Source organism: Rhododendron vialii, chromosome 6a (assembly GCF_030253575.1).
Source record: "Rhododendron vialii isolate Sample 1 chromosome 6a, ASM3025357v1".
Classification (NCBI taxonomy): Eukaryota; Viridiplantae; Streptophyta; class Magnoliopsida; order Ericales; family Ericaceae; genus Rhododendron; species Rhododendron vialii.
In genome coordinates, this window is record NC_080562.1 from 23296327 (window position 1) to 23318340 (window position 22014).

Consider the following 22014-nt stretch of genomic DNA (forward strand, 5'->3'; position numbering starts at 1 on the left):
AAGAGAATGTAACTATGTCAAATCCATTCAAAAGTTCCATTGCATCAAAGAAATCATGAACACAAGTAGAGAAACTCATACATACCCCAGATTTCATGCAATGGAGAAATCTCCTACTTGGATTTGTGGGTGTCCAAGAGGTGGTTAGGTGCCACAATCATAGAGCCTAACGTCAAAATCTTGATGGCTTTTTGACTGGTTTTGGTATGACATTGCAAGGGAAGAGAGAGATGAGATGTGAGATGTTGAGGAAAGGACGATTATGCCCCTAAAAAAAGGTCCATCGAAAAACCTAACACCATCCAACCAATGGTTGACATTGAAACCAATTCAAAAATAGAAGTACATGTTTGTCCAAATTGAAACGTGAAGAACTAAATTGAAATTTTGCTTAAAGTCAAAGAGATATATAATAAATTAGTAGATCCATTTTGTTGTTGGAGATCATTGCTCTAACGCCCTTTATACCATGCTATCATGTGTTCATTTAGCATGAATGTTTTGCTTATCACCTTCACAAGGAAAAAAGTAATGAACCTTACAAACATTCAAGAGATATTTTTCAATTAACGCCTTTCATCAACATGTTAGAATAGAAATTTGGGTTCACCATTCCAATATCATGACATCACCTAACATGCATTTGGCACACTTTCAAAATTTGATGAGTTTTTAAATCAAGTTTCAAAAGCTACTTGTCCATTAGTTTTGTGTAACGCCCTGATTTTCGGTGGCATTAAATAGACAATTTTTAAAAATGATTAAGTTACTTAACACGAATTCATTATTTTAAATATGACAATCCATATAACAAATCATAGTACAATTACAAGCCCAACTGAAAATACTTAAGTTCAAAATACAACTCCAATAAAATTTCAAAGGGAAGATGATTAGAGCAATCTAAGGGCATGGGATCCAACTCTCTAGTCCTCTTATTCAGCCATTACTCCTTTCTGTGGATACTGCTCATCTGCTCATTCCTAAATACCTGACATCAAATGCCAAGGCCAAAAGTAGCACCATGAGTGATTACATGCAACGACCCGCCCTAAGAGGGTTAGCATAATCTGTCTCAATGAAAGCTAAGTTTCACCCAAACAAGATTCTTTCTATAAACGCAAAACAAAGTCGACAAGTAGATTACATCCAGTTTCTAGGACAAAATTAACAAAAAAGAACTATACAAGATGAGTTTGCATCCACATATGTTACAACTACTCTCCAAAATTATATCACAATATGTACAATGCCAAAAGGACATCAAGTTGACCCTGAACCCAACTCTTACGGCCTGTCAGACTAGTAGTGGACCAAACCTCTACTTCATTTACCTAAAAAGGGTAGTGAGTATTACCGTTCCATTCAAGCAGAAAACATAAAAACAGTTTACAAGAGCAAACATAGATCGAGTAATGCTTCCAATCATACTTAGCAAGAAACATATTATTTTTCACAAAACAATTAAGTAAGCAACAATATTTCAAGAAGCCATAGGGTTGCTTCCCTCACAACCAGGAGTTATGACGGTATCGTGTCCCTGTGAAAAGGGAACTTCCAACAATTTATATAACCTGTTTGTGTACAGTAAACAAACAATTTCTACCCTTTTTGTGTACATCAAGTAGAAAACAAATCCAACCAATATTACAGCTATGGCATGCTCTTGAAATAAAAACATATTTCAAGCAACTTGATCCATATTCACAATCGTCAAAATATTTCAACATTTGCAGAAAAAATATAAGTTTAATACTATCTAGCCACTTCAATGAAACAACACACTCACTTTAGAGATCCAAAAGATAAAAGCAAAAAGCCTCCTTCTTAACCTTGAGGTGGAGAGTCGTCCCCCGAACCTAGAATATGAATGACACTACACTTAGTATAATTCATGCTCCAACTCATGTTTTAATGCAAGTAAAATGCATCAACAAGACTAAAATCCTCTCCTATTCTTAAATCTCCATCCCTAGTATGGAACCAAATGCAACTAATGCAATAAAAATGATGAATGATGTGTTTCAATGCTCCAAAGATGACTCAATGAGATTTGAGACAAGAATTCCCAAGAATGAGACTTAGTCCATGGCCGATGTGTACTGTTCTGACCATATCCAATACAATAACGTGAATTTGAAGAATGAAACTTAAACCATTGAAAAGTAGACTTCTTCCTCTTCGAATCGACAGGTCATGCATAAAAAACGGAGTTTGGGTAACCTTACTACGGCCTCATGATTATAACTTAACATAACAATAAAACTGGTGCAGAGACAGATTTTGGATCAACTTTAACTGCAAATCTGTTATCGCTCAGGCATGATCACGGCACACGGGTTTCATCGTTGGAAAGCTTTATATGTCTAGTTTTCAGAAAAACAAGCGGTGTTTTCGAGTCTCGAGCTAGAAGATATAACTGTTTTCCCAACTTGTGTCGGTGCAGTCAGCACTGCGAGTTTCACAACAGTAGCTCGGTGTATGATTTTTAACTTCTTCCCCTCTTTGAATTAGATTCTAAAATTTTTACACAATAAACTAGACACGTATATCCAACTCCAGTAAAAATACCAAAAAATTGCAAGGTCGGCAAGTCAGTGAGAAAAATTCGTTAAGAACATGACAGATTTCAACCTTGCTCAAGCTCTAATTGACATATCCAAAGATGAACGAATTTGATAGAGTAAAATCCAATCTCCTATAGCCTGATTAGAACTTAAACCACACAAATATGTATATATTCATGCTTCAATCTATAACCAAAACATATATTAAGTATATGGAAGCTTAGGGCTTACTGTCAATTAGGTTTCCCCAATTCTTCTCTCTCTCTCTACGTTACACAGTAAATGGTGGAGGAAGCGGTGGAAAATGGTGTAGGTCTTTTAGGAAAATTTATCCCATGTGATTGAGTCATTGAGTGTATGGTTCAAATGGGCCATCACTCATCTTTACCATTCATTCCACCAACTAAGACCAATCTTTCCTCAAACCTAATTAGACCTTCAATTTTATTCATATACTGCTAGACAATTAATGATATGCGAATGATAACAAAACACGTGTATCAAATAGCATGACCAATGCAATATAAAGTTAGATGTCATATGCAATACCCGTGCATGCTCGGGACGGGTGTTACATTACAGTTAGTACATAATCCCCCGTCTTACTAACCCACACAACACACATATGCAACATTCATAACAATAAAAGAATACAATGTCATAAGTTTTCTTTACAATCTTATGTGATTTTTTGGGTTCTCTTCTTTGAGACTCCATTTCTCCCTTTAACTCTAACTTGGACCGTTCCATGATATAACTCTCCTCTTGGTTGTCCTGCATCGGAGTTCTTGGTGAATACACCTAAGTTATCCATTTAGCTTGGATTCACCGACGACCATAGTAAGAGGTAAAAACCCCGCCAAATTTAATCATGTTGTGTCATACTTAGGGTTCTATCAATCTCTCTATTTAAAGTCCTATCGACCGCCCTTCTCCTTTGGATCCACTAGGTTGCTCTACACAACGCCGGATTTCCTCAGGCTGCCCTTGTCCCAAGGGTCCTGGTATTGTCATTATTCATTTTTATTCAAGTTTTCCTATAAACGTCTACATTGATTTTCCCTAACCTCGTAAACCATCCAGTGCATCTATTTTCGATGATATGGATTTCATTTATGGTATTTTGAGTTTGTTGGTCTAGATTTAAAATTTTTAAGGTTTGATTGGTTGCAATTTGGAGATGTAGGGGTGTGATTTGGATCTAAACAATGTGAAATTGGGTAGATCTGAAGTTTAGGGTTAGGTTAGGGTTGTTCCGGCGAGATTCCCAACAACTCTAGGGTTCGACGAGGTTCTTTCTAGTGAAATGAACGGCTGTGATACCAAATGATGCAAACCAAAATACAACTATCAACTTTAGAAATGAATATATTAGATAAAGAACCCCCAAACTTGGAATACAAGGAACAAAAGCTTTTGCTTATGACCTGGCGTGCGTCGTAGAATTGGCTGCCTCAAGTGTAAGGCTAGGTTGGCTAGGTCGGTTGTAGCATGATAACTCAAAAATACGAGGTCGAATTCATAGGGAGGTCAATGTTAGTGTACACCCCAATTTGGCTCAACGATTATTTCAAGTCCCACCTTGGGGACCATCCCGATGATGAATAGGATATGTGGTTGTTGTGGTTGACTTCATGAAAGCCTTAGGAACTTTGTGGAACTCTTAAGGGATTTAGGAACACTTTGGAATAGGTGATAGGAGTCCCAACGACACTTAGAATGGATAGAAATGTGTTGACACATGTTTTAGCCTTGGTAGCATCGTTGATCTTCAATTAAGTCTACTTTCAGCCCATATTTCATAAATTAAACTTCCTTATTTTTGTGGTTGGATTCCACCATCTTGTAGTACTTTCAAAACCCTCTTTATTGATATATAATAAGCCTTAAACCAATTTGAAACGAGGGAGATACGAGAATTTTACCAAAACAATCCATTTTTTGACCCACTAAGGGTAAAATCGTCATATCTTTTGATGTACTAAATATATTTGATCCAAATCACTTGGGTTAGAAAGTAGACTTCACAAGCTTTCCAACGGTCCAAAGAACACACAAAACCGAATTCGGGAGTGTCCGGAGCTAGCCCATGAAATTTGGCCTTTTGCTGAAAAATCCTTTTTACCCCCGCGGAATCCATTGAGTGGCTGAGACATCCATTTGGCAGGAAGCAGATCGTTGTTTTCCAGATTCTGGAATGCTCAACAGCTTTTCGATCCGTTCGCCCAAACCCTAGTAGCCACGAACGATTACTTAGGGGCTACAAATACACTTACCATAGAGGTCGTGAAGCCTTAAACTTCCATATCAATTGGGTTAATCTCGTCCGTTTGATCGGTCCTTCGAAACCCTATAAATAGGGGTCCTCTAGAGCTCCGAAATACATATCTCTCCACTCTATGATCCGCCCCCAAAACTCTACAGAAATCATCTCCTAACAATCCTCAACAAAAGCCCAAACCTTTTGTGAGTAGCCGCATACGAGAGTGAAAACCCCCAAAGAACTCACTTTGTTCTAGGATTTTGTGAAGTTGACCACCACAATCAACCACTATTATCTGCAATCAATCGCAATCCGAGCAATCAATCTCTGAGGGATCAAGGTGGTGAGGCCCAGGGGCCTATGATTTGATTTAATTTTTGTCTATTGCTTTTAATTAGTTCTTTCTATAAACTGTTCGTATTCTGGTGTGAGGAAGAACATCGGCTAGGACGTCGTTCCCACGGCCGATACATCAATCTAGAAGGATTCCTCGGCCGTGACGTCTATTCACCGGCCGAGGGATCCATTATTTGGGACAACTTGTTTGTTCTCTGCTAATTCCTGATGCGTACTTTCATTACTGTTCTAGCTCACCATATCAGCTGTTTAAAGCCTAAAATCAGTTTGTGTTTAGAATCAAATAAAGCAAGTATTAATCACGTGTTGGATGATTATGGGCCAGTCTCACGACTGAGCAAAAAGGAGTGCCTAACACCTTCACTTTATTGTACCCTTGGCTCCCGTATCCAGAATCTCTATTTGTTTTTCCTAGTTTTTATAAACTAGGTGGCGACTCTATTTTGATGATGACCGCTATCGTGTGCCGATGTTCCTAGCCATGGGAATATCCACAATCTTGGTTTATGAAGTGGAACCAAACAAACACGATCAATCTGTATGACGATGCCCCGTTTGGAAGGTGTCTACAGTTAGCTAGGCGGAAGGCTTGTTTTACGTAGAGCTTTGGTGTTCAGGCCGACCAACTTTGAATTGATTTGGGTAGAATTCTCTCTCTACCCCACTTTAACTAGAAAATGAAGTTTGAAATGAAATTTAAAGGAGGCAAGGTCTAGGGGTTTAATCCACCCATAACTTAGGCCATTTAATGCTTCTCATCAATAACTCGAGTGAGAGTCAAAGTCACATTTGCTCTCACTCAGAAAGATTTAGCCATGAAAATCAAGTTTACTCTTGGAATGGGGATTTGGAAATAAAAAGAAATTCATTTAGACATTTTATCAAACACCAAGAGTATCGTGGTTCCAAGTATTGTGCGTGACAAAGAAATTTATATACTACACACAATTAAAGAAATAAACAACCCTAACTTTAGATCGACGATTTGAGTGTTCTATCCTTTCTCAAACCAACATTAAGCACAAAATATGAGATAAGCCATTAAACTACCCAAGTCATGGGGTAGAAATCACCGTGACCTAGCCTTGGTGACTACTCACTCATGGAGGGTGAAAACATCAATAAAGGAGATGAGGAAATAGAAACATTTAGAGGCACGGAAATAAAAGCGGGATTAAGGAGAGTACTTCCAACTTTAATGAAGACAACTACCTTAAAACCCTAACATTCAATGCTCCATGGAAGAGAGATTGAGTAAGAGAGAAGCGGAAGATAGAGAGAAAGTAAAATGAATGATAACCTAAAAATCTGGAGTTCACTAGTATTTATATCCCCCCTAAAAAAAAAGTCTTATAAAAGTCCAAAATGCCCTTAAATTAAAGCAGGATTGGGCGCAAAAGTTGCCAAAAAAATTCCAGGTGCTATCAATTGGTAACAGTAAGGCAAGAGGTACCAACATACAACTCTTGACTTGGAGTTCTGATCAATTGCTACCATTGCCAAGGCAGGTACCGGTAGCTGCTCTGCTTCCTTTGCTTTTGATCGACAGGTACGGGCTTTCATAGGCCTTCCCCTCGACGTCCTGAGCACTTTCCGATACTCCCTCCGTCCTAATTTGTCTGTCCATTTTCGGGATTCTAACTTTTTTAGGGGACACAATGATTACTCTTGAAAAGCTTGGCTTTTCCAAAAATACCCCACACTTTTTAGCATTAAATTAATGAGGGTGTCCACTTTCCCATGCGTAATATTTTTAAAAGAAAATGGCATTAATGGAACTTCGATGAGTCAATTTCAAATTGGACAAACAATTTGGGACATTACAAAGTCAAAAAGAGGACAAACAAAGTGGGACAGAGGGAGTACTTTTCATGACTCTTGGGACTCGATAGCAGAGTGCCATGTGGCCTTGGATATTCGGACACACTCAGGAGTGGCGTTTAAATGTGCCTTACTTTTACGATTAAACTGTATATGCCAAAAAACACAACTTTCGTGCAATATCAACCAAATCAAACAAGTTGTGTGTGTGTGACAAAACAAAGATAGCAAAACTATAAGCTATGCACTCTTCCCACAGTTCAAGATACGAAATCTATGCTCGACAACAAAAAACTAGGCAAGAGTCACAAGTATCCCTTCGAATTCAATCAAATTCAATCTCCACACACATACATGTTATAAACTAGGGTGAACAAACTATGCCCAATCAAAACAGTCAAGCAAACTTTTTGCAATTTGCTTTTGATCAGCGCTGGTACCGGTACATTCTAGGCAGATTTCATACATTTTTTTTTCTCTTCTCCACTATTTTAACCTCGGATCACTTCCCCCCAATCCCCCCCAACATCCTTGAATCATTGAAACACATTCTCAACCCTCCGAACATCCAATTTCCTAAGTTTGATCAATAAACGAGACTCAGACTACAGTTCAAAACAAGGACAATGGAGACTCATATGTGGTTTCATCGTACAAAAATGCCTTGCATCATATCCTATGCATGCCAACAACTCTAATATGATGCATGAAAGATATTTACACTACTCAAGCATGGACAAAAGATACTATTTACACAATTGCGGAAAATGAGAACAAAAAACATGGGATGTAAGCAATTTTGAATCTCCACTCTAGTGGTGCACTTCACTTGACACAACCTTAAGCTTAACTTGTTCATTAAAATTCATGTATACGCTTATGACATGGATTCAAATACACAATTGAAATTCCACGGGGTGCACGTCGCCTGCCATTATGAGAACAATTAAGCATATCAAAAGTATATATCATACAAAATCACTACTTACAAGGAAAGATTCTACAAAAAAGCTGTGTGCAAAAACCGAAAACATAACTATAATATAAGTAGAATCAACCCCCAACTTGAAATGTGCAGTGTTTTCAATGCATAAGGCATAAAAGTAAGGAGAGGGAGAACAAAAAAACCAGAGCGGTGGAATGTCAACCACCCTATACCTCGATCAAGTTTGTAGGGATCACAACTAGTCACACAGGGCCATCGTCGAGACTTTCTTGGTCTTACAACCGCAACTCATAATTGCAACCATGCTCGATCACCCTACAAAGACTTAGATACCAACTACCTACTCGGAGAAAATGATTAAGTACCAACTTGCTCAATGTTACCACTACAATAGTTTGGCTCCAATGGATTTAATTCAATAATATGTGTCACCTTCCTTATTGTTTGGGCCTGTCTACAGTAGACCAGGAGATGCAATAGTTAAGAAAGTGAATAAGATAGCTTTGGATAGCAATGCTACGGGGAGAGATAGACCTAAATTGACATTAGATATTGTGCGCAAAAATAGGAGTATAATGGGTTGGCTTGGTTTGTCACCTTCCTTATTCCATGTCTTTTTGTTGTAATAGCGACAATGCTATTTGGGTCTATGAAGCACCAACACTCCAAAAGGTCGCCGTGTCCACGTATTGGACAAAGGGACACGACGAGAACATGCCCAAATACGTATTGGACATGGCGTGTCCAATAATTTTTATTATTTTTTGATAGGACACGCGGGGGACACGACTGGGGTCAAGGTCAAAATATAATATATTTTTACTTTTAAAGGGTTAATATGAAATTATTCAAAACATTTTGGTTAAACTGTAATTATGCCTTTATTTGAATCATGTTAATCTCATACATTCATATAGGATATGTCTTCATCAACAGACATGGATGAAAAGAAAAAAAATACTCCCTCCGTTCCAATTTGAGGGTCCACCTTTCCTTTCTTGGACGTTCCAAAATGAGTGTCCATTTTCAAAAGTCAACACCTAAAAAGCTCAAGCTTTCCCATTTTGCCCTTTCTTCTCCAAACTTAAATACTCATTAAATAATGATTTCAATGCAATAATTAGCCTTTCAAAAAAGCTGTCAATGCAATAATTAGGGACAAAATTGGAAACTAAAAATTCTGTCAATGCAATAATTAGCCTTTCTAAAATAGTTGAATTCCCGAAAAGGGACTCACAAATTGGAACGGAGGGAGTATATGTATATATATCAGTCCGGATCAGGTCAGGACCGGATTCCGGTCCGCACCTCCCCTTTTCCAATCGAATTTCGATGATCCGAGCCATTCAATGTGATCAGAACGTGATTTAAGGGTACTCGCGCGAAATCAGCAAAAAAAATATTGGGAAAGGCTTCATCAGAACAGTTTTTTATTTAACGGATCAATAAAAAACTGCTCAAATCAAGCCCTTCTGTTGTTTACTTTTTGCCGATTTCTCGAGGATACCCTTAAAATCACGTTCTAAACACATTAAGCGGCTCGAATTATCGAAATTCAATCGAGAAATGGGAGGTGTGGACGGTCCTGACTGTAAGAGGTATGGACTTGATCGGGACTGTATATATATTCACACACACACACACACACACACACACACACGTGGTGTGTCTCTCACCGTGTCCGTATCTCCATTTTTTTATTATTTCTGTATCCCATGTCTGTATCCGTATCCGTGTCAGTACTACATAGATTTGGATTGCTGCCCACAATTTTGCTTCTTATGAGCACAGAAAGAAAATTAAGACTGATTCCATATCATTCGCTATCATCTTCAATCATGCAAATATTGAGCTGTTGTATGTTTCATCTTCATTACCGTTGGCTTAGCCGAATTCTTTTTGTAGACTCACGTTGTTGCTCCCTTTCATTTTCTTGGCAAACCCTCAATGTTCTCTGCACTCACAATTGAGTTTGGGCAAGAATGTGTCTGTATTGCTGTTAATATGGACATACTTGTTATTTCTTTTGCAATGTTTTAAAAATCGGACCGGGTTCAACTGGTTGAACAGTTCTTGCACCCAGAAATCGTCTTCTTTTAAAAATTGGCTTCTGTGGTAAGAACCATTCCAAACTAGCAATTAAACCACTGAACCGGGAAAAACGACACTTGGTTAGTTGACCCAGAACGAGAGTTAACCCAGAACGAGAATTTTGAACTAGTTACTTAGCCAATTAAGGGCCATTGCATCCATGCAAAAGTTGGGCGTGTGATGTACCATGCACACTTCTTCTTTTTTTCTAGAGTCCCCAAACACAAGTCTATGGTACAAGGGGAACCTTTCGTAGATGAAGGAGGTCAAAAGATTTCTAAATCCAACCGATGTGGGATTGGAACAAAAGTGTCCCGACAATTATTTTTCCAAGCTTTTCTACGTATCTGTATTTATACATGTTCATTTTAATTATGTATTTGTTTTAAATATATTTTTAACATATTTATGGCATCACAGCTCGATTTCGGTTCAACCGCGGTTGAACCAGTGACCCATCAGTTCGATCCCTTTTCTGGTTTGTTTAGCGGTCCGGTTTTCAAAACATTGTTCTCTTGTTCGATATATAATCACAAGTCAAAACACTTCTTCCCAAAAATAGTTTAAAATCACAACAGTTGAGATCTTGAGGCAACTTCACTTGCATAATTGCTTTTAAAAGGGCTAAAATGTGAAGTCACTTTTGAGAGTTTGCGGCTCACTAAGGTGTGCTAGTTTAGTAATGCATTTTTGGGTGAATTGCATCTTACTATCATAGTATCATCCAAGTTTCAAAAAACCCAACCTCAATTCTTTGCGCGGAGAAAACTCAAACATCATCATTTTAGCTCTATCTCCATTAAATTGGTGTGTGAATTCAATTACAAATTCAACGTGCACGTGTGTATGCGAGTGATAGTGGTATATAGCATGACCTTAATGGCCCGGACATCGCTATGCCCAACCTTGTCAACCAAGAAAGAACAACTGCTTCTAGTACCTATAAGGAGGCAAGATGAAGAAGTCAATTAGCAATATTAGATCGAATCCACATAAAATTCAAAAGAGAGAACTTGTCTGAAATCATAAACATAAGCGTATGTTTGAGAGAGCTTACCACAAAAGGGCATGAGGGGAAGTACAAACAACTCTATTGTTTCAACGCACTAGTACCTATTTTGAGAAAAAGATCGAACACCAAAGAAAAAAAACAGTGTAAACTCTCCTAAATATCTACCTCCTACCCGTTGGCCAAATACAAACCTCCAAAATATCTTCTCAAACTAGTCCTCTCGTCAGAAAAGCATTCTAGAAAATAAGATGCAAAATGACATAACAATCTCACGTAGTAAGAGGCCAATGGTAAATTACTTTCACTTGTGTCCATGTTTAAAAACATTTCAAATGAAAGGCTTCTAAGCAAAAAACTTAAGAAATCATCAAAAGGGTCAAGGTATTAAAGATAGGTAACGAAGTGTACGTAGTCGGCTCGTGGAACCATGATTGTACTCTCTTTCAAGCCAACATGTATGAGTTTCTCTATCGAGTAAACGGGATTTTTGGTATTTAGTACTAGTTTTTCTATAACTTGAAGGCAAGCCATTTCTCTAACTAAATGGACTAAATGGTATTCTTAAGAGAAACGGACCATCTTTTGCCAATATGGTGAAGACAAAAAAAATTTAAGGGATACTACCCCTTAGTTAAGTACAAACTCCATTGAAAGGTATAAATTATGTTGGTTGTATTAAGGAGCTTGAGTAGTGGGTCAATAAGAACATCATTATGATGTGTGGTTATAGATAACTTACAAAGTGCCTCTTACACAAAAAGGTCATCATCATGGTCTCATTATTGCTCATTAGGTGATGTGGTACTTGTTAAAACATATGGCGCGTTGACGCTAGGCTTCTCTAAGCAGCGTAGGATGTATGGTGGAGTCAGGGAGTCTAATATTATCATTGTTATAGTAACAAGTATCCTTTGCATATCTTATTCAAAACCAAACTCCATTGAAAGGGAAGAATCCTCGTTTGATTGAAGGTGCTTTAGTGGTAGAAAAATGAGAAGTGCTCGGTGAAATTATAGATTACTTGCAAGTGCAGCTCACACAACTTGCGTCAAGAGGATCACGTTACTGTTCACATGTGAAATGTTTGTTAACAAGTCGGCAATGTGGTACTAGTTGACAAGAACTTTATGCATGCCATATAGATGTATGTCAGCGCAAGGACTCCATAACAAACTGCTATGTGTTTCAATTGATGACACCGAAGCGTAGACGGTAGATGCATTTCAATAAATCAATCCTGAGGACGAATTCAAAAGTAGACTAGTTGCTGTCCCTAAGGTCAGCTGTGCATGAGCTGTCCATTTCTTATCGGACTCTGAGTCCATATGTAAGTGTTAGAACCTCTACTAGTCTGTTGGAAGTTCATATTGAGCTCTGGTTCTCCTTGTACCCCGGATTTAGGACAACTACGTAGATTAATTAGAATTAAAGTAAGCAATTGGCCTGCTACTGAATTCCAAGTGATGCAATAAAACCTAATCCGGTAACTATTGGTTTCATGTAGAATTGATTGTACAACATTCTGAAGCATGACACTTTGCTTGGGTAACCATAATGTGATGGAAAAAATTTAGATGACGATGTACATAATTTTATATGAGATGATGGTATAGACTATCGTAACATTATATATTATCCAAATGTTTTCAGTATCCTAAGTTATCATTTTCACATTTACTTTCTAGAGCAGTGTAAGTTGTTTTATGTGGATCATTAATCTGAACACATAGCAAGTTTGAAGCACTGTCACTTGAGTATAACTTCATAGGTCTGTTGTCTCTATGTGTCTCTGTGTGGGTGGGTGGGTGGGGGGACTCTCAAAACATGCATGCTCTGAATTTCTTTGATTTTGTGATATGTCCTTCGTGCATATGTTATGTGGTTTGTACAGCAGAAACCGTTGTTTTTAGAAGGAAAAAAAAAAAGTAAAAGAAAAACAGTTCTCTTCTGGCAAGTGTCAACGATATAAAGGAACTGATACCTTGTTTTGAGATGTAAAAGAGACCATTTATGTGGAAGTACAAAAGCTGTGTGTCAAAATTTGAAATGTTTTTCCTGAATATGTCCCAAATTGAGATATGGTTTCCAATAGGGATGTGTCTGTCCAATTTTCCTGAATCTGCAGAATAATGCTACGAAAAGTGACAGTTGAATTTAGACAGAGTCAGATATTTTGGAGGAAATATTGGCTGCACTTCAAAAGTAGAGTGATCAGGAAGGGACCACTAGTCAAAGCCTAACAAGTCCAAAGAAACCTTAAAAACAGATGATTCTGTTAGAGAGAACAGGGAACAACACTTGATGATGACTAGGAAGAACAAACTTATATTATACTCCCCCTTAAACCTTCAAGAATAGATACATTCGGTGTTCCACCTATTGTTTAAGCCATTGGATATTCTTCTAACAAATATAACAATGAGTTTACCACTCCCAATTTGATTGAATCTTGTAGCATATATAATTTAGTGTGCAACTCTTGCTAAGGAGTTAACCGAGGTAATAATAGATTAGAAAATATCAACATGATGTGGAAAGATTCTGTTACAAAGCTTGGAGCCTTACCTTCCACATATTGCCAAGTACTAGATTGTAGAAAACCGCCCCAAGCGACCATACCTGTTGGACGAACAGATTATAAGACGAGTAGTCAAACTTGCATCAGAAAGTAAGATAGCTGACTTCAACACAGTACAGTCATAATAGCTTGAGTGTTCATGGGTAGTGTAAGGAACAATAAAATATATAAGAATAGTGTTGGTACGAAATGACAATTTATGAATTTTACATAGTCTTTACCTTGATATCCACTCCTCAGGGATGGTAAATTTCTCAACATGCAGCCAACAATGACACCTCATCGGCTTTATTATTGCTACAAACTCTTAGACAGAGGTATTACATAGCTACACTAAGTGTACTGAGGGAAGCAACTTGGAATTACCTCCTTCCCAAGCCACCATTCTCGAATCTCGACCTTGGCTTCCTATCCTCAGGTTTTAAAAAATTCTAAACATGCAGCTAAACAACCATAGACTTTGTTCCCTCATGGCCATAGCGTGTGCCATAACCTGAAAACAACTATGATTCAAAATGGGCATTAGGATATTGATGTGCATTCTATGTTTGCCTCAAATTACTGCTAAATACACTTTTACCACTGCCCTAAGCATGGCCACATTTTCCAGTTCAAATTGATCGAAAAGCGCCAATTTAATTTGCTGTTAAAAGAAGCACTGATTAGACATTTGAACTTCTTACAAGTGTCCATGGGGATACTAATAAATAGTCAATAGGACTAGGGAACATGAAATTTGGGTTAAGTTACATGTTCACTTGCATATATCAAAATTTCTCCTTACATACACTGTTGTAGTTGTCAGTTGAAACAACCTTAACCATGGGTATAAGCAACTGCAGCTTTATGTAAACCTGAAGTATGAAACGATTGAAAACTACTGCACAAGAAGCTTCAAAATGTATTTATTCCTAGAATGAATGCATGGAATTAGTTCAGAGAGATTGTATAGGAATTGTTCAGATACTGCATCTGACACAATTTACTGCTTTTGACCAGCATGTAGTCAATAATTGAACGGTACAACAAATCAAAAGAGGAACATCATCAATTGGCAAATCCAACTTCCGAGACAAGGTAACCTCTAAGAATTAGCTATTTCTGCTAGAAAGTATGTGTATGATCTTAACGTCTATATGAGTTGTAATGCACAGATTTACAAGCTTTAGAAGCTAGTTGTCTGTGTAGGATGCATGAGCGCCTGGAAAAACAGGCACCTACTTATTTTTTGCAGTTAGTAGTTAGTTGTTGAACCTTCTCTCTTTTTCTTTTTATTTTATTTTCTTTCCTCTTCTTTTCTTTTTTATCTTTGCAGAGGCGAACAAAGAGGAGTAGGAGGGAAAGACACTAACTCTTTTAACGAGATCTTTGCTGTGTTTGGAAACTAAATAAAGATGATATCTTATAGATGAATTAGGTTCAAGAAACAAGTATGTAGATGTCAAGAAATCCAAACAAAACAAAAAATCAGACATCCAAATGCGGTAATACAAGGAAATTGTAAAAACACATGACATGCTTACAGAAAGACTTGTCAAGGAAAAGTACATATCACTGATCAAAGTTCACCTCTCTATGCCATTTTCCACATAATGTGTTAGGCCAACCTTGAAAATGAAATGCTAAAAATATTCTCTCATACACAATCAGTACGAGAATATGGGGGAGGGGGAAGGGGAAGCAGAAATTTGACTCCAACCCAAGCATTGTGCCTTGAAGCCAATGCCAGGCTAACCTTTCGTCTTGTAAACCAATCAATATTAAAAAGCACGAATACATGCAAGGGCCACATACAAAACACATACGAAGCTGACATAGTAATTCCAGAATGTCTAGGACACAAATACAGCATGGACATTTCTATGATGAAAATTCAATATCTATGAAAAAAAAAAAATCCATTTGTACTAACACTTCAAATCTATTTCTTATATGAATACAGTGACAACTAATCCAGATTCTATGATTACAAAAGAACTGGGAAAAGCAAACCCAAACATCCTAATCGTACCAGCCTCAACTATGTACGGAAATATATGAGGGGAAGTTGCACCCCTCTCCGCCCAACCCAAAGGTTTTTCTTTAGTTGTTTGACATAAAGTTTTTCAAAAGATTTCTTTGGTCTGACAAATAGCTGATTTTAGTCATTAAAACAGTGAGATGTATGAGAATGGGAAATAAATAGTTAAACGGGAGTTGGATAAGGGAGCAGGTATTGAATATAAAATAAACAAACAATGTGAAAGGATTGGCAGCTTGCACTAACTCACGGCCGCTAGTTGCGCGACATGCATTCCTACAACTATCTCGTGGCTGCCACAAGCTGTAGTGGCCACCGTTTCTCTTTACCTTCCTTTCAATAGATGCCCTGTCTTCTGTTTCTGATGGAAAAAGAAAGAAGATTTATTTCGTACCCAAGACTTTCTTCTGCGACCTAAGATCCTTTTGATGCTATCTGTCTTCTTCTTCTTTTTTCATTAATAAAACGCATTCCTATTGAGCGAGTACAGGCGAATCCCTCATTTCATCGATCTGAGAGGTATGTTTCCTATCTTCTTGCACTAAAATGACTGGACGTCGGATCTAATAGTGAAGCTACTCGGTCTCGATCTAGGTCTTCACCCGGTAAACCTTGGCTACAGCCTCATCAGCGATGATAACATCATCACCTAAGACGGCATAGTCAGTAAATAAAGGGTCCGGATGAACTTTCCTTGCACAATACCACACCACAAAATGATGTGTCATAAGGCGAATAAAAGGCCAAGACGAATAGTATCCGAGAGGCTGCCTAGCAACAAAAGAAACTTCAAGTTGACCAAGCAACAATCGTAAAAGACGGCATAGCAACAGCCATTAGCTACTCCTTCAGTTAGGAGCAGAGCTCGACAACCTCCCACCTAGAGCATGGGGACCAAGCATGCAAGATTTACCCTACGCGCATACACAAAGTATAAGTGGAGTGGTAAGCGGGATCATCATCAGTCTCTGGTGTGCTAGGCGCGGTATTAGGAAGGGGAGGAGAAAGAGAATAATGCAGTTACCATATGCTCTATATTATCCAACTCCTGAAAACGTCAAGACTCAGCTACTACGATGATGAGGGTGAGGGTGTAGTAAAAGCGAAAAATAGCAATACTTTGGAAGTATAGTAATACTAGTCCAATCTCTGAGTTGTCCCGCTCATCCCTCCCTCTCTGTAGAGCAACACGGAGGAACAAGGAAGAATGCAAATGGAACTGAAAGAAGTCAGTCTTGTTTGGTAAGACGAAATTGGACAAAGAAAAGAGAGTGCTTAACGAAGAGGGTAGGAAGCCAATAGAAAATCAAATATGTTTAGTCTAGGGACTAAGTGAACATCCCACCTTGATCCCTCAGTTGCTAAATATGCAACAGCTTGGTTTCCGAGCCTAATGAACTCTTTGAATGTTAGAAGGTTTTTGAGTACTCTCTGCGTTTTTCAAATGTTCATGAAATCGCTAGACTACAAAGGGTTTTTGTGCTCTCATATGTGTAGTGTGTAACTGTGTATATGGCTCAAAGACAATATGAAAGCATATCAATTTCTTTGGATTGAGCTCTTATTATAGAGTTTAGGAGATAAAGCTAAGGATAAATCCTATGAATTAAATTGAATTTAATCAGGGCCAAAACTCTATCCTAATGAGGTTGAGAAGTGTTGGACAAGTGTAAAGCATAAATACGAAAGAGCTTGGATCGAATTTGAACACTTCGAAGCATATTTGGGATATGGAAGATTTTGCTGGATAAAAAAAACGGCGGTCGTCTGTAGGATGGAAAACAAACTGGCGGCCGTTACTTCTAGAGTAGCGACCACTACATCTATTTGGTGGCCGTTACTTCCAGAGTAGTGGCCGGTACTTCTTCTGGGGGCAGACCCTGGCTCTCTAAACACACCCAAAGTGTACGCACGGGCACTCTAAACACACCTCTAAGGGTATCTTCATTCCTAAAGAGTTCCACAGATTACATTGGATTTTCATGCTTTGATCCAAGCATACAAAAACCGTTTCATCATCGGGAATCGCCCCAATGTGGGACTTAAATATTTACGTAGCCAAATTGGGATATCTACAAATAGTACACACTACAAACATTTTTAGCTTCTAGAGCCCACTTCTTAGTTCATCATCCATCTTACTCAAATTCAAAGAGTTAGTAGACCTATTCCATGACGCTGTCCAAAATGGGAAAGGAATAGGGTTAGGAATTTTATTCATTGTAATCTACTGATTGAATCGGTTACTTTACTATATGTTCTTAGATGAAGAGCGGCTTCTCGAGCCATGCCACCGAATCAAGAGCTCCAAGTGGGCGACTTTCGATAAGCAAAATAGGTAAAGCAGGATGAACCAGAGGCCAGGTTACAATGCCCAACTGAGAATCTAACCTAGAACCCCATAAATGGTGTTGGAAGATTAAGGCAATGAAAGGCAAAATCAGCTGAGTGCCAAATCAAATAGCTCCAAAAAATGCTCACATTTAAGTGTGCAGGTACACAGCCATTAGGTAAACTGGCAGGTCCTATTAGGTAAGAGCCTAGGAGGGTAGAGAGGTCGTTGCAAAACTTAGGTGCAAGCTTGAGTGCAGCAATCGTTGGTATGGAACTTGGTAGTAGCAAATTATTCAAATGAAAATTTTGAATGCTAAAGAGGATACAGGTTCCATTGGAGTGCCATTTGCACATGGGTTAAGTAGATAGATGATACAGTTGGTCAAACTTAAAGTCCATTTGATCAATGGCCAAGATGCAAATGGTCATGCTGCAAAAATAGGGTGTTCGTTACATCCCATCCCTCCCCTCTCTCTCCCCATAACTGTCATCCCTATCTCTTCGTTGAAGCATATTAAATGGAGATATGGGCATGGCACGTTTAGGGAATTCTCAGGGGCACAGTTAAGTAATTCATTTCCATTTTCAAGAACAATGATTGGAACAAAAGTCACAAAGGATAGATGGAAAAAAACCCTTTTCCAACGTCGTCGTAAGTTCAGATTTTGTCAAACTACTATCTGACACTTTCAACCACAGCAAGCGTTTACGTAAGGGTGTTGTATGTAAATGTCTGATCTGAAATCAGAACAGACAAGCAGATTAGAAGCAGCAATTTGTTTGATTACAGCAGATATCAAGAGACATAACTACTGAATGGTCCGAATGCCAACTAGTTTAAATAAATCCTATATAATCAAATTTTGTTTTTGGAAGTGAACAGTAATTTGATAGGACTTCTGTGGGAACTTCTTCGATTTATCTATAATAGTAATTTTGACCAGCTTCCCCAAGTATACAGCATAAGCATTTGTCACAGCAGCACAAGATCTATTATTCCACAGTGCCATAAGGAAAATGGTATCATGTAATCCCTAGATTTTTTTATCTAGCTTAAAAGCTTCGTACATCTGCTACTATCCTAAAATATATCTCTAATTATTTCTTCCTCTGGTAGAGTTGTGAGGTATCTTGATAGCCAAGTCAAATTCAAAGTCCGACTAGAAATTTAAATTGCAAATGCCCAAAGCATTGCTTATGTGGCACACAAATCTACGACATGAACAGATAAATATCAATCTTGGAGATTCTCCCAAGAAGAGTGTCCCTAACACGTAATACGCGTTAATCTACATCCCTAACTTTTCGGAACTCTAGCTTTATTTAGGAGGTTTAGTGCAATAATTCTTTTGGGTTTACTTGTTAGATAGTATATGCATATGATCGGTAGAATGCAGCACAAATCCTACATTATTTTGTAACAAATTATTGAAAGGATTCCACCTTTTATCTTTACCTCTCTCTCCAGATTCCTCTTTCTTCCTTCTTCTCCTTCCTTTGATCAGATTCTTTGGCTTCTGTTCTCTTCTTCCCCTAGTTTCTATTTATTTCAATTTATCAGCAGATCTTTGTTGTTCATTGTTGTTCAGCATAAAGAGAAAATTTGAGGACAGTGAAAGAAGCATAGATTCTGGAAAGAAGCACATCTCTTTTGAACCTGCTCAAAGTTTGATATAAAATGGACCAGGAAAGAATTAACGTCAACTTTGAAAATTGCAGCGGGAGAAAAACGAACCCAGAAAAGCAGTGCACGTGATCCGAAGAGGAAGCTTCCGAAAGCTGCAAGGATAAGCAAATCCATTAAAAGAGAGTTCATTTGCCGTTGACAGATTAATACAGGAATCTTCCATAAGAGACGAAACAGAGAAAAGCGCAACAGCAATGTAATGGAACGAGCATTGAATCTACTTACGTTGTAGATAAATATGTGTTGAGTGATACCACTGATATAAAGCAGTGAAGCACCCACAGTTTCCCATAAAGTTGGAAAGTTTTCCTAAACATGGAAATGGCTACCACCATGCAGGGGAATTTCTTCCCCGACCGACTACCTTATTAAGAGGTCAAGAAACTGGTGATGCGTTTCAACAAGAGCGTGGAGCAATGAAAATGGCTAGAACAGGAATTAATGGAAGGTTCGTCACGCAGCAACTCTATAATCACTTAGCAGTATTTACTTCTACGTTATTCCCATTTCCGATTAGGACTCCCCTTTTTTCGCATACAACCGTACTCCTAGTAGCTTCCACTCATGCTCCTATTGCATGCCTCCAATAGGAGACAGTAAAACCTTGTTCGTTTTAGGGTCCCAAAACCCATGGGCATGGTCACCAATAAATTTTCTCTATCTATCTCTCTACTCATTATTCTAAAAAACCTCCCTCAAAACCCAACGAACAGGGCCTATTCGCCACGCACGCGCTCAATAGCAGGGAGCCATGTGCTTTTCTTGTAAGGAAAAAAAGGAGAAGATGGACACCTAGCCCCTACTATTGGAAAGAGTGGGTTACATTCTTACCAGAGATAAATAGAAGATATAAGAGAAACATCATGATCAAGAAATTACCAGGCATGGATATGTTGCCGGCCATGGCATGGTATTTTAGGAGATAATCCAAGTAAGAAAGAAATAATTGATTTGTTCTAGAAGAATTTCTACAAAAAGTGTGAGATGTTCCTGGAACACTATACTATTACTCCTCCAACAGAGCATCAGTAAAGAAACCAAAGGTACAGACAATCTGAAGCCTTCAGAATTTTCACCATGAGTATCAAACCATTAGATAACTTGAGACATGAGATTAGAAAGGGTCATTCAAGAATGAAAAAACGGCAGCAAAATAAAATTCTGCCATATTTAAAAGCATTTAGAAAGTATCCCAACTTATTTGATTCATAAGAAGACAGATTTTAACTAGACGAGTACAAAATTCAACTCATGGCTAATCAGATACAGTCAAATCATGTTCTATTCATAATTTGGACAGCTTGAATTATAATATGGAGCGACCAACACCTCTAACAAAGAAGATCGAAATGATCAACAATGTTACCAACATCCATAGTCATGCAACATGTATTTAGTCATGGAGAACTCAAAGACGAAACTTGCAGAGTATTGAGGAGATCTGCAGAAAGAATCACTAGGAGAATGGAGAACTATTCCGGAAACGTCCTTCCCCCTTCCCCCCACTACACACACTGAGCAACATGCTTCTTGCTGCTCAGTTTAAGGGTCTGAAATGAATCCTCTGGAAGCCAAAACTTGGGATTTCTGTGAGCCACACGGTTAATGTTGACATAGGCCATATTTCCATCCTACATACAGATGAGTAATACCTTAAATGCTAACCCTCATAAGAAAATGCCGATAAAAAAAATACCTCATAAGAAAACCGGACTTTCCTCTTAGGAGTCTTAACAAACTGCCATTAACAAAGAAAAAGACAAGATGAATTCTGAACGAAAAAAGAATCCACCAATCTCCATTTGGCATTATGATCTAACCCAATGAGAACCATCCCACCTTCAACTGTCATTCGCAAAAGAAGGCGGCAAAACTGAGGGAAATAGGGCGAGATGCATGTCTCTTTGTATAACAAAATGACTACATCGATTGATATCTAATGTATTCATTTGTTATCATTTCACCTCTGGAGCGCATATAAATAGGGTTAAAAAAAAAAAAAAAAGGACTTGCAGGTTTCAAAGCAACCAACAATACTTTTGCGTACTTCCTGTCCTCATTTGTTTCACAATCTTTTGTGGATGCATTTTATCGACCAGCCAACTGACGAAAATAGTCTTCCAAATGATACTTCCCGCCCATAGATTATGATTGTGGTGGAACCAAAATTCCTTGGTTTGACATGTCGCCCTACTTTTTTAGCAGAGTATGAATGCAAGTGTCGATGACAAAGCAGAAAGAGACAAATGTAGACTAGGGGTACCAACTTGGGAAAACAAGTTGCAAATTGCAATCCAAAGAGAACGAGGAACAATGAATTTAAAGTTCTAACCAGACG

General features: G+C 38.2%; 1 protein-coding gene across 7 annotated transcripts; it reads right to left on the reverse strand.

The window, feature by feature from the left end:
- Positions 1 to 284: 284 nt before the first annotated feature.
- On the reverse strand, positions 285 to 21107 carry LOC131328806 (uncharacterized). 7 transcript variants are annotated; one of them, XR_009200520.1, is made up of 8 exons: positions 20556 to 21107; positions 19902 to 20040; positions 19725 to 19768; positions 13623 to 13676; positions 10921 to 10985; positions 9832 to 9908; positions 1249 to 1334; positions 939 to 991 (listed from the first exon to the last, which is right to left on the reverse strand). XR_009200520.1 is itself a non-coding variant. In XM_058361717.1 (7 exons), the coding sequence occupies exons 2-7, from the start codon at positions 20009 to 20011 to the stop codon at positions 947 to 949; spliced, it is 396 nt and encodes a 131-aa protein (XP_058217700.1). In that variant the 5' UTR covers positions 20012 to 20036; positions 20556 to 21107; the 3' UTR covers positions 285 to 946. The 7 variants fall into 7 exon arrangements, 6 of the variants coding, with proteins under 6 accessions (XP_058217700.1, XP_058217697.1, XP_058217698.1 ...); XM_058361717.1 differs by lacking the exon at positions 9832 to 9908 and having other exon boundaries at positions 285 to 983; positions 19902 to 20036; XM_058361714.1 differs by lacking the exon at positions 9832 to 9908 and having other exon boundaries at positions 285 to 983.
- Positions 21108 to 22014: the final 907 nt, after the last annotated feature.

Coding starts and splice junctions, on each gene's coding strand:
- LOC131328806 (XM_058361714.1), bottom strand. CDS start 20,580: ATGGCCGGCAACATATCCATGCCTG. Junction 19,769..19,901: donor AACACATATTTATCTACAAC/GTAAGTAGATTC, acceptor TTATCCTTGCAG/CTTTCGGAAGCTTCCTCTTC. Junction 1,335..10,920: donor GCGATGTCCGGGCCATTAAG/GTCATGCTATAT, acceptor TACCCTTTTTAG/GTAAATGAAGTAGAGGTTTG.